Source organism: Adelges cooleyi, unplaced genomic scaffold, assembly GCF_023614345.1.
Source record: "Adelges cooleyi isolate 19-005CV unplaced genomic scaffold, UGA_ACOO_1.1 ACOO_flye_CR_arks_rails_tigmint_CR_PRNA_30, whole genome shotgun sequence".
In the NCBI taxonomy this organism is placed as follows: Eukaryota; Metazoa; Arthropoda; class Insecta; order Hemiptera; family Adelgidae; genus Adelges; species Adelges cooleyi.
The window spans coordinates 10,096,175-10,111,063 of NW_026095971.1; the positions used below are offsets into that span (position 1 = coordinate 10,096,175).

At 29.0% G+C, this 14,889-nt stretch overlaps 2 protein-coding genes across 4 annotated transcripts in view; both read right to left on the reverse strand.

Moving 5' to 3' along the window:
• The window catches only part of LOC126839275 (protein scabrous-like), a 9,748-nt gene extending 7,618 nt beyond the window's left edge, over nucleotides 1-2,130 (reverse strand). The window contains exon 1 of the mRNA XM_050574481.1: nucleotides 1,853-2,130. Coding sequence (XP_050430438.1) covers nucleotides 1,853-2,073 — 221 coding nt within the window. The 5' untranslated portion in view covers nucleotides 2,074-2,130. The remainder of the gene's footprint in view (nucleotides 1-1,852) is intronic.
• Nucleotides 2,131-5,245: 3,115 nt separating this feature from the next.
• LOC126838752 (xylosyl- and glucuronyltransferase LARGE1-like) lies at nucleotides 5,246-13,497 on the reverse strand. 3 transcript variants are annotated; one of them, XM_050573429.1, is made up of 14 exons: nucleotides 13,348-13,497; nucleotides 10,172-10,350; nucleotides 9,880-10,100; nucleotides 9,604-9,802; nucleotides 9,324-9,538; nucleotides 9,153-9,238; nucleotides 8,826-9,075; nucleotides 8,316-8,477; nucleotides 7,088-7,268; nucleotides 6,898-7,022; nucleotides 6,666-6,821; nucleotides 6,424-6,603; nucleotides 6,076-6,299; nucleotides 5,246-5,547 (listed from the first exon to the last, which is right to left on the reverse strand). In XM_050573429.1, exons 2-14 carry the CDS (start codon nucleotides 10,239-10,241, stop codon nucleotides 5,466-5,468), a joined length of 2,151 nt encoding a protein of 716 aa, XP_050429386.1. In that variant the 5' UTR covers nucleotides 10,242-10,350; nucleotides 13,348-13,497; the 3' UTR covers nucleotides 5,246-5,465. The 3 variants fall into 3 exon arrangements, with proteins under 3 accessions (XP_050429386.1, XP_050429385.1, XP_050429387.1); XM_050573428.1 differs by lacking the exon at nucleotides 13,348-13,497 and adding an exon at nucleotides 13,103-13,331; XM_050573430.1 differs by lacking the exon at nucleotides 13,348-13,497 and adding an exon at nucleotides 11,253-11,274.
• Nucleotides 13,498-14,889: the final 1,392 nt, after the last annotated feature.

Sequence of the window (14,889 nt, forward strand, 5' to 3'; positions counted from 1 at the left end):
TTAACTTTTTATAACATATTGATATATTCTGCTAATTCATAACAATGTTTGGCTATATTACGACATTCTTTCAGATAATTAGTGCCTATTCGCATATAACACCTCACTAGCTCAAAATAGTAGTACAAGTGTTCTACGTCGGATTTTGATTTTTTGATACGTATCAATAGTTTGTGTATTTTATAGTTATGCACTAAATTTAACTTAAAATTGTTATTCTGACCTTAATCCCAAAATTACTCAAGGGTTACTGATATTAGTTCTACGTAAATAACTGATAGCTGTTCGAGTTATATCTTCTGAACTTTTATTGGCTTTACAAAGTACTTTTAGTGTATGATTTTTGGTCTATAGACTGTAAATCAGAAATAAGTTGAGGTTCAATATTTAAATAATTATACCAGTTGTTTTTATTTTTTATTTTTTTTAATTATTAAAAAAAAAACCATTTCTAGACTTTCGATCAGCTATACGTTTTAAAAATAAAGTTATATTTAAAATATACTTAGGTTTTGGATCATGATGTCCCATAAATGACTGGAATCAGAGTTACAATGCATTTTCTCAAGATAGCTCTTTAATAAATCAACTTTTTGTTTCACCTTTTTGTTGGCTAAGTGCCGTAAGTAAAATGACCGAACCCTTTTAGATACAATTTCATTCTTTAATTTATTAATTGCATTTTTTTCACATACGCTTTTTAAATCATTTAGCTTAAATTGTTAACTTAATTCTAGTGATGCTTTGCCTAAACAGCTAACTTTGTATTTATCAATGCCTATATTTGTCGATTCAATTATTTTTTCAAAAGCCTATGTAAAAACAGTTACAGGTACGTACGTATTTCACAGTTAAAGAAAAAAATTGATCAATATATTTTTATAACTCCAAATGTAAAAACAGGAGGTGGTTTCCGTTTTTTAATTCCATTAAAATATGTCATTAAACTTTTTTCGTATTCTCCAAAAATGAAACAGGTTGGCTTCGTTTTCTATAATGTCAAGGGAATTCGAAAAATTATTTTTAGCGTACAATTGGTTTTCATTTGCTGAATGAAAGTTAAACATGCGTAGTTGACATTAGCTGATTAATAGTCACGAATCCATGTCGTCCGAATTAACCAAAATTCGCTCAAAAAAAGTAGTAGTTAAAAGCACAAATTTTTAAACCTGTTTACCGAGTCAAATTTTAGAAACAAAATTCTGTACGGTATACCTTTTTCATAGTTTCGTTTTTGAAACTCCCTTTTCCCTTTCGATAATGGCCCATAATTTTGGGCCATTGTCATCAGTATCTAGATTTACCTTCATACTTTTAATTTTAAGTTTTTTCGTCTAAATTAAATAGAACTTTTTTTAAATTGTAATAAATACACGTTGGTGTATTTAATGTTTAAACACTGTTTGTTGGTTGTGTTTTAATTTAACATAGCAACCGTTACATTTGATATACTTAATATACCAGTAAATAATAATAGCTCATTCAATTAAATTTACTCAAATTGTCCGGTGTAAGTAATAAATATGTTTTGAGGAAGTTATGCGACAATGATATGGCAGCGGTTTTTATTGGTTTAAACATTAATCCATTGATTCTCATTAAATTACTTAAATTGACAAATGAGCTTTAATATTTTTGTCTTTTAAATTTAAGTATGGATAATGGTTTTGCAAACAACATTAACATCGCGTTTTAACGACTAGTTTGTTTTTGCTTTTAAGTTATAAGGTTAAAGGTAAGTATTTTGTACTGTTTTTGATATCATAGTTTTTCTTAAGGTTTATATTATTCATTATATACCTAATATTTTTATATAAAATCTAAATTATTATTTTACTGACAATTTATTTACCTGAGTATTTGAATTTCATCCCTTAAAGCTAGGAGGCCAGAACTTTTTTTGAGTGATTCAAATAACGATTTTTCCATTTGCTCGTAGTCTTGTTGCCGTTTTTCCATGAGCATATTGAGTTGATTTTTAATTGTTTTTAAATCATTGACATCGAAATCCATTTGGGCTCCAGTAGAAGCCATTGACGTACATATTGACACGGTTAATAGTATTAGAAACATGGTGTTTTCACACGAGCACTACAACTCAAACTAAACACGTTACTCAGCGTCGACAGACACTAGGCCGTTTACTAGTCCCTGTCGAAGAGCCGCGAGCAGATGGTATATGGTAAAAGACATAACCTTCACAATGCGCATGCGTTTAAGAATCCGGTTTGTAAACGAGCTCGGTCTTCATATGTTACTACTGCGGTAACAAAACTCTAAATTTAATATGAAATTAGCGTGAAAAAAATGCCTATAAGAGAAATTGTGGTAACTTTTTTATAGTAGTAAAAACGTCTGATCGATTAAGAAACAAGTTGAGCAGCTGCTCAAGAAGCGCCGGCACGTGGATAACAAGTTTGTCTGACATGTGCGCAAAATTTTAAACTATATAATATAATTTTAATCATTATTTATCATTGTTCAAGTGGGTATATATTTATAATACAATCGTACGTGGAAGAACTATTAAATGTCATTAAACAAAGTCAAAGTACATTATATACAAGTAATTATACGCACCATGGCGTCTATGATCTTTTTAAAATCAATTTGTCTTAATAGCTTATACTTTGTATTAGATTACTGATTATCGGTGTATCGTAAACACTTACATAATAATACTTTATTATTTTTTATACGATGTAATATTAATTAATAATTATCATTACCGCAAATAAAATGGGAGTTTACTGTTTAGCAAACTTAACCTCCTAAAAGTTATTAAAGTCGCTCAAATTATGTACCATTCAGTCATAATTTTTTAAAACAGACAAAAAACAAAAATCTACGTTAATTAACTATTTAAGTTTTAAACTATAGTAGGGCTGTAAACAATATAAAAAACGTTAATAAAGTTATTTAAAATAACACAAACAAAAATATGTCCAATAATGTACTATTTCAGTTTTAAATACATGACTTTTTTCCCTCAAAAAGTGTCTACTCTCTTATTTAGATTCATTGCTACACAAACATCTACTTCTAAAATGGGTATTCACTTAACTATATCAACCACTAAAAAATATTGAGAAATATAGCGCCACCTCACCTCCGAAGATACAATTCCTTAGTTCGAGAATATAACAATCATGCTTTAAATCGAAATCTACCCATACACAAGTACATGAATAATAATCCCAGCCAAAGATTAAAATCTCGCAAGCCTCCCTGGAAGCTGGCACAAAAATTAATTAACGAAAACTATAACCTTAACTCTAAATGGACTGATGAATGGAGACTAAATAATCCCGACAAATTTAACATCATTGAACAACCTATAGAAAGGGTTCCGGGGTTCCAACTACCCCGGAAGGAATGGGTGACCCTAAATAGACTTAGGACTGGTCACGGGAAAACGGGAAAAATGCATTATAAATGGGGACTTAGAGATACACCACAATGCGACTGCGGACATGACACTCATACAGCCAATCACATCGTAGAAGAATGTACAGTATGAAAAATACAAGGCGGAATGAAACATCTTCATAAGGCCACAGCAACGGCAACAAACTGGCTAACCAATCTGGACATTGGAATTTAAGACAATGTAAACACTAACCCGACTTCATTATTTAATCATTATACATATATTTTATCTACTTAACTAATTATTACTATACAAGCTCCTACATTTTATCAATTTATATATTTTATATTTATATTATCTATATCATTTATTGTAGTATTTGTTGTTGTTATGGTATCTATTTATGTTGTTAGTGTTGGATTTAAACCATACGAAAATAATAATAATAACCACTAAAAAATTAACACTTATTAAGCAAGTACAAATTTAAGTAAATTTTAGCAATAGGTTTAATCTTTTGATTACTGAAACTTGTTAATGGCATATTTGTGTTTTTTAATTTAATATTAGGATTAACTTATATAAACTACCTAATATTTTATAGATTTTATGAAATCTTGCGAAATCATTCGAAAATACTACATTTTAAAATATATATTATATTTATTATATAAATATGTGTTGCAAGCTGATGTTATATTTCTTTTTGTAGCTGTCCAGTAGGTGTACATATAGGACCTATATTATGTATAAGTATATACCTATACTTGCTATTGGACAGCTGTATGGCTCGTGCCAGATGCACTGTGCAGCTGGGATGCCCTAAGCACGAGAACAACTGTTCTATAATAAAAAAAACACACCTGCTACTAAAGGGATACTTGCAGCCTACAGGTAGGACTTACCATGCAACACACATTTCATCTTCGATTTAAAAACGAACTAATTAATGTTTTTAAAAAAATGTTTTCATAAAAACATTTTGTTTTTTATATACAAAATCAATGAAGTAAATTTAACAGAGTAGAGCTTTACAACTTTCTTTGGCTTATGTCCAAATCATCACACCATAGTTTTCATATAAGTTCGAATTATGAACCTATGGATCAATTTTTGGTTAAATCAGTGCTTTCAGATTTGAATAAATTATATAGGCTTTCGATTTCATCGGAACAAAGATATTTTATTTATTCAAAAAAGGTTTAGAGAGAATTATACAATAAACAAAATTTGTTAAACTTTTTTTTTAATTTTTATAGTTTAAGGAAAATGTAAATTTTGTTCAAAACTTTCTGGCTTCCTATTTCTTGTATGTCAACAATCAATATTTTAGTGATGTTTATTATCTCATAATAGTAAGTTTTTTTTACAGGGCTTTGAGTCCGAAATATTTAATTTAGGTATTGGTTTCGAATATTCAAAATTGTCGCAACTGATAAAAATGTAACACTAGAGAAAGGATCAATGATTTTAGTTTATAATGAAAGTATAAAATTATTAATAACGAAGTGTGTTAGTTTATCATATTATATGTACATTTTTTTTTATGTTAACGTTATGTATATTATGGTTTTACAAGTTAAAACATTTGCTTACGTGTAAGAAAATGTACTTAAAATGTATTAATATAAGTATCATCCTATTCATATTTCTTATGTAAGTAACCCAATTATACATCTATTTGTATGATAACCATACACGTAGACGTGGAATTCGGTTTTCTGATATTAAACTTAAAACATAACAGTAACATTAAAAGATATTTTTTTTATTTTAAACGAGTTAAATGTGGTTTAATATAAAATAAATTGAAATAGGAACATTTCATTATAATAAGGATAATAATAAAAAATATTATAAACAAAATGTAAACTAAAACTTTAACATAGGTAATTTACAATAAACAGTACTAAATATAATTGTTTTTTTAATACATTTTTTAGCTAAAATTAGATAGTAAGGTATACTTTAATTTTCTTATTGGCAACAGATTGTTAATTGAACACATTTTAACACCTCTACAAATCATTGACTGTTTAATGTCTGAACTATGAAGTAGTATTTATATTTGATGATCGTTTTAATATTTGGCATATTAACTTTCCGTGTGATTTAATCTCCTCGAATATCTGTTACGAAGATCTCGAATGAATTCGTTTTTAAGAATTTTCAAACATCTAAATTAAATATAACACAAATTATTAATTATCATTGATATAAAAAAAATCCATGATTACATTTTGTAAGCATTATGTCTACAACTTTCGTAAATGTATCTTACGAATACCATACATTCAATATCTTAGCAACAATGATATGCAACATATACATTACAATTAAACTTTGAAACATGTTGTTAAAGTGAATTTGCTCATAGCATACTGCATACACCCCACCAACATAAATATTACGTATCCGTTTAATCCTTAAGTACTGTCGAATTAAAAAAGTGTAGACAAGATTAATTTTATCAATTTCTATAAATATCACTAACTTAGAATTGCTTTGGATGATTTCTAAAATGTAATTATCGGTTAATCGTGGATTTTTTTGCTCGACAGTGCTTGATAGTTTATAAGTAATAGCATTAGTATTGAATATTTAGTGTATTTCTCTATGTATATAGTGAATATCGTTTATATTTTATAATGTTTTTAGAATATTTATATTATATATAATATATTATTACATCATTAACTACACACCTTCTGTATTGTGAAGACCCTCGAAATTTAGCGATGTCAAAACTTGGTGCATGGGGCATATGGATAATAAATGCATTAGGTAGTACAACAAACGTGTACCCTCGGGCTTCTAATTCCATAATATGAGACACCTTATTCCAACCAAAACCGACAAATCTAGTGTCATACCTAGGAACATCACTGCGAACTACAACGTAAGGCTCGTAATCAGGCTCCCACGAAACCTATAATTATCAAGCATTTTTAATAAGAATAGTTTTTCATATTGGAATTATTCAAAGGAATTGTTATTTTTTCACTACAACTTATAATAGTACTTAATTACTGAACACTAATTTGTAATCATACTTCATAAGGAACAGTAGATCCTTTCCATTTTGCGTAATTCGTAGCGGCATGACCTCTTGGCCACACGTGATATCTAAAAGAGAACAAAGCACCGTCATCCAACATCCTTAATATATCTGCCTTAGTTAATGGAAAGGCAGTTCTGTATCGTTGAGTTTCGAAGGCAGGTACTACTAAAGCCTAAAGAAACATTATGTATTAATATAAAAAAAGTCAAAACATTTAGTGAAAAAATACATTACCTTATTTGACGACTTCATGTTCATTATAAAAATATATTTCTTTAAATACGTATAAAGACCAGTCATTGGTAAAAAATCGATGTCAGACAAAAATACATACGGCGTCACAACATTTTCTAAGGCGACATTTCGTAATAAATTTATAGGGTAAAAGTCCTAAAACCAATTTATATTAATTATTAGCGTTTAGTAGTTATCATCGAGTGATTTTTTTTTAAAGTTTTGTCCTTACGCCTTCTTTATATACAATGTGATAACCAATGTTTCTTCTGTTTTTAAGTATTTCAGAATTTAGAGCATAACTCAAAAATTGTTGAGCTTCGGCGTCTGACATATAAAGACTAAGACTTATAGGACCTGTAAAGTTTTAAAATTTAAATTTAAATTTAACTAGTTAGTAGCTCTGAAAAATAATGGATTACCGTTCCAATACTCGCATAGCATTTCTACCATTTGGAGCCGGTCCATAGACAGTTGAGCTACAAGCGTGATGTCGCAATCGTCTGGAGATGCTTGGTATTCAAATTCCAAGAAATATAAATGTGTTCTCAAACTGCTCGTTCCCGCTCTTCTAAACTCGTAACAAAAATCATCTTCACTTATCTAAATTTAAAAACGTATGTAAGATTTAATGGTATGAATAAAGTTAATTGATATCTATATGTTGGGCTTCAGCTTCAAAATCATATAGCGGGTATCGTTATAGTCTACACGCACAAGAAAAATCTATAGTTGGATCAACTAAAATTATGGTTAATATTAATAGGTAGATAATAAATTTATAGTTGAAATAACTAAATAAATAGTTCGGCTAACTAAAACATTAGTTAAAGCAACTATTATTTTTAAAAAATCAAGTATACAATTATTAATATCATCAATTATTCTATCGTTAAATAACAATTTATTTTAATCATCATAATATTATTATATTTCTTTGTTTTATAAGTAATATAATTCGTATGCATATTTCTATAATAAAATTAAAATATTTAATTATATATACTTTTAAATGAGAACAGATAAAATATGTTGTAATCTCTACTTAAATATATAATAAAGTATTATAATATTATGGTGAATTACTAGTTTAGAATAACGGGATTAAACCATTATAGAGAGCGCGAGGCTGGAAAGTTGCTTAAGATACAGAAGGTTTACTATAATATATACAAGAAGACGACAACGTGTGTATTTATTTATTTTATGGTGGGCGTGCCCGTTATTTTGAAATTAGTCACGAAAAAAAAATATACTCTCAAAATTTCATAGCTGTATTTTAATATTAAGCCGTGCCGAAATCGGTTCAAAATTTTACGTTTTAATAATTGTATTACATCACTTAGCACCTCATCCTGTAATTGTTTTGACTTTAAATATTTAAAATCAAAATACAGAATATAGAAGTATGTTATAGCATACATATATTTAAAACAAAATATAAAAATCGGTCGGTAAGTAGCTAAACCGTTAAATTAGTTAGTTATTAATAAAATTTGTTTATATTAATCAATATATTATATAAGTATCGGATTACTATTAAATATTAATTAGATACCTCTACCTACATAATAACATTGTTATGTATTCAACAATATTGTTAAACAAGTAATGTTTGTTGAAGTAATAATGTTCTTACAGTGTACTTACTTCTGGAATGTCTAACTGTACTGTAGATGAAAAATTGCAGCCAAAAAGTTCTCTTTGTAATAAATTTCCATCATATTCCAAAAAAGTAAGGTATAAATTTCGAAAAAATTCGACGTGTTTATTTTTTACTTTAAGTTTCTTAGGTGAGTTCCAATGAATTACCTTAAACAATTAATTTTTGTTTACAAGTTTTAATAATTTTATTTTTTTTCACATATTGCTGTTATACAATAACAATAATAATATTTAACACAATGGCCTTTGCTACCGAGGGTTTTTTATTCAATAAAAATAAATACATAATAATATTATTTTTCGTGTTGTGTTAAATTTTAGTTTTAAACATTTAGGAAAATTGGATAAAACTAATAGGGCATAATATGTATATTTAGTCTTATTTCTTACTATTATATGTGTATAATACACTTTTACCGCTGCTATATTTCATTCTGTCCATAAATTTTTTAATCTCTACATAGTTGTTAAGAATAAAAACAAATTAAAACGTACTTTCAATTCAACTACTTCAGCATAGCATAATTCACTTCTAGTATTGTCGCTAAGTTGAACATTCCATTGACATGGCATTGGGTATAATAGCTCTTGGCGTTCTTTAATAATCGTATTAAAAATGTCTTGATCAGCTAAACTAGTCCAGTAATGAGTTGCTAATGTTTTAATTGCAACTGATCGCCATAAGCCATTCCAGTCAATTAAACGCAATTTCCTTAAGTCCATTAGAATAACACCCGTATTGTAACTAAAATAAGCAAAAGTAATGTAATATAATTCAATTTTTTATCACATTCAATAATTTTTTAAATATTAAATGCGTACCCTCGACCAAGCGCAGGCCACGGTTTAAGTTTTTTCCAAAGTTTTCCGAGGTACCAATCGCTTTGATTTTCAACTAACCCCAATGCCTTAAATTACGAATTAAAAATTGTAATAATTATATACAGTTAAAAAAAACAATTTACGTAGTTAGCCAAAAATCATGAATGTAACCTGATATTTTTTAAAACGTTTAAACATTATCCATAGCTGAGAAATATCTGTAGCAAAAGTGATATCGGTATCTAATACAAGTATTTGATTTATTGAACTCGGAAATACTTCTGTCAAACAAAGCTTCATTAGTCCATAAACTCCGGAGTAATGTTTGTTATTTATCCATGACACATCACTAACTATATTTTCAGCTGGATAAAATTCTATTTCCACTGAAATAATAAGCCTACGTAAAAGATAAATTCCAACGGTAGATTATTAGTAGTTTTATACTTACATTGAGGTATTTTCCATGTGTCAAATAAGGTTTTTAGTATTTTCTTGGATATCACATCAACAACGAAATGAAACCTTAACGGATTTTTTCGATAGAATAGTATAGATTTAATTAGGGTTACTACTGAACGAGTTGAGTTATAACCAGCACAAACAATCCCAACTTCGATTATTTCACATTTATTTATTGTGTCAATACCCTGTACAGATTTTTGAGCTTAATAACAAATTTAAATTTAGATTATATGAAATAACTTAATTTTGTTTTAAAAATTACTTCATTTGGCGAACAAGGCGATGGAATATCCGAAATATGAGGTGACTCTGTTGGTGACACAGGAAACAGCGATGTTTTCATTGCAGCTAGTAAATGGTTTTGAGTCATACTTAGCTGCCTCCTTAAGAGCCTCAGCTCTTTTTCCATAGCTTCTGACGTTGATTCGTGTTCCCTACTTTCAAGAACTTCAAATTGTTCATTTTTTATGTAGGACAATGAAACTAAAATGAAGATTGAAGTGTCAAATATTATATATACATATATAATAAATACAATTTTAAAATATCTTTACCTCGTTGATTTAAAACAGCATAATAAATTATCAATGAAGCAAATAAAGATCCCAGTAAAAAACTGGTCATCCAGTGTCTAACCAAGATCGTACCAAGAGCACACACTCCATTGCGTCCTCTCCTTCGAACTATCGCGACAGCCACAATAAACGTTTATTAACGATCTTTTGTGTTTAATCTACATTGAATAATACAAAACATAATTGAATTAAACCAAAGAATTAATATTTGATCGATTATATCCTTATTACATTAGAGGCGGACTGAATAATATTTGTTTAAGTGGACTGTGGAAAGTATAAAGTAAAATTACTAGCCTTATCTTTTACTTCAATGGGTTTAATATTCTATGAATAGTATTATTAAAATAGTACACATCATACAGTAATAATCAAACAATCAGAAATTTTATGCCGTAACTCGTGGGTAGCAAAGTAGAAAAACTTTGTATTTTAAACTAACTATAGGGTGTTCCAGAAAGCAGCCACATTTTGAAAATTCTATAACTTTTTAAATATTTGTACAAAAAAAAAATAACACATACCATTGTGTTCAGGAGGTCCTGAGGTTCATGTTTGGAACATAAAATCGGGCTTATGACCGTCCCTGTTTGCCCTACAGGCCATCAAAGTACTACCCATGAAATTTCGGATGACGCGTTCGCAGATTTCGGCGTCTAGATCACACATCACTCGCCTGATTTCCGTGGCTATCACGGTCTTGTGACCTGACTCCCTGCGAATTTTTCTTGTGGGGGTACGTAAATTCCGAGGTCTACAAAAAAAACCTCGTGTTCTCAACCAGCTAAGGCAGAAATCAGGCGAGTGATGGGTGACCTAGACGTTGAAATCTGCGAACGCGTCATCCGAAATTTCATGGACAGTATTTTGTTGGCCTGTAGGGCCAACAGGAGCGGTTATATGCCCGATGTTATGTTCCACACATAAACCCTAGGACCGTCACAAAGGTATGCATTTTAATTTTTTTACAAATATTAAAAAAGTTATAGAATTTTCAAAATGTGGCTACTTCTGGAACACCGTATACTTGTCACTGTTTCGCTAATTTCTTACGATTTACCAGGAGTGGATAGGTCCATAGTTTCCATAGTTTGTGGATTCTCGTCTATGTTTTTTCGGTGACCCGAAAAATAAACTTTTTTTTATCTAAAAAATGTGACTTTGAGTACAATATTGTCTGTATTATTATATTTAACGACATTATTTATCAAAACTATAAATAATGACAGTAATACAATTTTGTTCATCATTACATCACACATATTATTTTATAAAAACATTTAATATTTAATTCACTTTATAAGAGTAACGATAACAAGACTCAACAGTAAGAATTAACTTGTAGTACATGCAGGATATGCGTTGTTATACAAATTTTAGTTTACCAAGAAATTAAAGACACAAACCACTTAATACTTGTCCCTAGTAATGTATTATGGGGGTAGCTGGTAGCATATAATGATTTTGCCATGAATAAACGATGTCGGGCTAGATGGGATGCAAAGCGAAAGCGTTCCCCTCTCTGTCTGGGCGGTACTAAGATAAAAAAAAGGTTATTTTTCGCTTTGCTAAACATACAGCATAAGATTAGGTACGCAAAATTCGTTTTACTTTCTAGTTTCTACACGACTTTTTAAAAGCCAAGTCTAGTTAATTTTTGTTTATATTTTTCAGAAAAAAGTTATAATTGTTTTAAAAAAGTAATAAAGTTGGTTTTGAATGTTAAATGAATAGCTAAATATATTAAAAAGCGGATATGACGTGTCCTCTAAAATGTCCTTATTTGATTTCATAATATAAATATCTATTTTTGCTTTTAAACGATCATATGAAAAGTAAAACGCATTCTGCTTTTATGCTATTCACTTTTTTTAAGGATGACATTTATTAATTAATTAAGGGAGTATCTAACACTCTTATTCGCCACCTTAATTTGTAAACATTAAAAAACGTTTAAACAAACAAATATATTTATATAACTTATACAAATATAAAAAACAACGAAAGCCTTACATTTTATTTTTAATAAATAACTAAGATTAATTGTTATTGTTTGGTCTATACTCTATAGAATAAAGTTGAGTAACTGTAAACAGATAAGGAAAATGTAAATGACCTTTTTGAATAAAGTAATTGAACTTTTTTACAGAACAGAAAATTTTAACCTAAACAGTTTTATTTATATAAAATGTTAATGAATAGCTTTTAAAAATTCGTGTAGAAACTAGAAAGTAAAACGAATTCTGCGTACCTAATCTTATGCTGTAGGTTTAAAAAATTTAGAGGCTACACATCCTCTTGATGTGTTATCATCAACTTAATAATATATTATTTATTTATTAAGCAAGACAAAACAAATAATATAAATAATAAAATATTTACATTTCTTTCCATTAATTATAATCGCATATATTCTATTAAATATATTATTTTATATTTGCTTATCAAGTACATTAAGTTTAATTAAAAACATAAGCCGTGGTAGCACTGCGTTTATGGTTTTATTTCCCGCGGTTACTTATTCTAGTACCTATTTAAAGTTTACTCTTCATAAAAAAAGTATTAATATTATTATGACAAAGTATATTTTTATCATAAAATAATATAAGAAAATCAAAAACACATAATGAAAACCATTAAACGTTATAAGCTATACAATTTCAACTGGTTTAAGTATTAACTATAGTAAAGTGTAAATTAAATCATTTAAAGAATATGTCCAGACGTACATAAGTTGTGCATACATTAGTTATTTTTATGTTTTTCTCTAATATTGTGAATAATTATAATCTACTTTCAGTGCATGAGTAAATAGTTAAATAAACTAATATTGTAGCAACTATCTACTATTTTTTTTTTTACAAATGTACGTAGTTATAAAGCAATTCTAAGAAACTTAATGTTACTCACCGATTATTTTGATTTGGTAAGTGATTAAATACAATTGTTGAACATTAAAACAATCTAAATAAAATTCTAGAATAGCACGAGTTTGATAAACTTTAATTAAAATCACCGAAAGCATAGACGATTGTTCAAATAGAGACCTTGAATTAACACTGAGCGAGTGCAGGAAATACTACTGGACCGCAGGAAATGCAGGAGAACAAAACACCCAATGTATACAGTCACAATGTAGTTACGTGGGTACACACCTGTTTATTAAATCAATAATATCTTATGAACAACAACAATGTTTCTAGATTTTTATATGCATTTATGTTGTTTTAACTGTAAAATAACAAATATACCAAAATCAATACTTAAAATACCAATGGAGATGCGACTTTTTTGAAGAAAATCGCACAGCATCGAATGCCGCCCACGAATCTAGATGAAGAGGGCGCGTAACACAGCACAGACCGGTCAATATATCCGCTTAATGTGTTATCCGAAGGTACTGCCATCTAGGAACTACTTTGTACAGTGTACACGGTGTATAATCAATATAATATTAAGCTCTCTATTACTAATACTTGAATACACAGTTTCTCGTAAATATTCTTTATTTTATGATTCTCTTACATCTATAGAAGATATTTTTTTAAACTTTTTAATATTGATTTAAAAACGGAAATTCAGGAATGGACTGCGATTAAAAATACCGACTAGGTTGGTTAATGAATATAAAATTTGGCTCACTTATTATCTAAAAATGAAGGCCTCCTTCACTGTTAGTTTAATTAGAAATACTAAATTTACCGAGCTCGAGAGGCACTAAGGGCGATCACACTCTCACGGCTCACCCTGGTTCTGCCACTGGATAATTTGTATGCTTTTTTATATAAATTATAATCCATTGTTAAAAAAGAACTTATGACTTACAAAAACACAAAAATATTGTAACAACGTGTTCACCGCTCAACATTTAATCTTTTAAATGTTATTTTATATTGTTTTATTTAAGAGGAATGCCTACTGTGTGAATTTGTTGCGTAAACGAATCGGGATAGTAAAATATTAAATATTTATTGTTAAATTAAAATATTTTTAATTGTGTAATACAACATAATAATTAATGGTGTGCCAAATAATGTATGTATTGGGGGGGGGGGGAGTGTTAGACATAGCTACCACTGGATAACACATTGCCCCTCCCCCTAAAATAATTTGGCCTCATCCTGGCCCACCTTATTCAAAAGTTCTGGCGCGGTCACTGGGCTCAATTTAGGTATAAAATGAGAGGGGGGGGGCTTAAACACGGAAAACATTAATAATTCCGCCGCCTATCTTACTTAACGGAATGATAATGTAAGTAGTTTGCAGGGAGGTCATTATAAAACTAGGGGTGCTAATTATACACAAACTTTTTACAATAATTATTCTTTTTTATAGGTACTTTTAGAATTAATAGTTCGCACATTATTAAATATATAACCCCAACCCTTATGTGTTAAAACTTAAAACATTATAAGCTCTTTTTAAACCCGTTATATATTTTAAATATTTATATTTATCAATGTGTTTCGAGCATCTTTTTAACTTCAAACTTGGGACAAACTTTCTTATAGGCAAGCCACCTCATAATTACATGATGAACCAGGCGCGTAGCCAGGAATTCCAAAGGGGGGGTGTTATCTAAAATATTTACTTCAAGTATAACTTAACAATTGATTCCCTAAAGTAGACTTCAGGCGATTCTGTTGTAATATTAACACGATTTCGTTGATTATTTGCTAGTCTAGGTAATACAGTTG

Coding starts and splice junctions, on each gene's coding strand:
- LOC126838752 (XM_050573429.1), bottom strand. CDS start 10,241: ATGACCAGTTTTTTACTGGGATCTTTATTTGCTTCATTGATAATTTAT. Junction 6,822..6,897: donor ACATTGTATATAAAGAAGGC/GTAAGGACAAAA, acceptor AATTGGTTTTAG/GACTTTTACCCTATAAATTT. Junction 6,604..6,665: donor ACATGAAGTCGTCAAATAAG/GTAATGTATTTT, acceptor ATGTTTCTTTAG/GCTTTAGTAGTACCTGCCTT.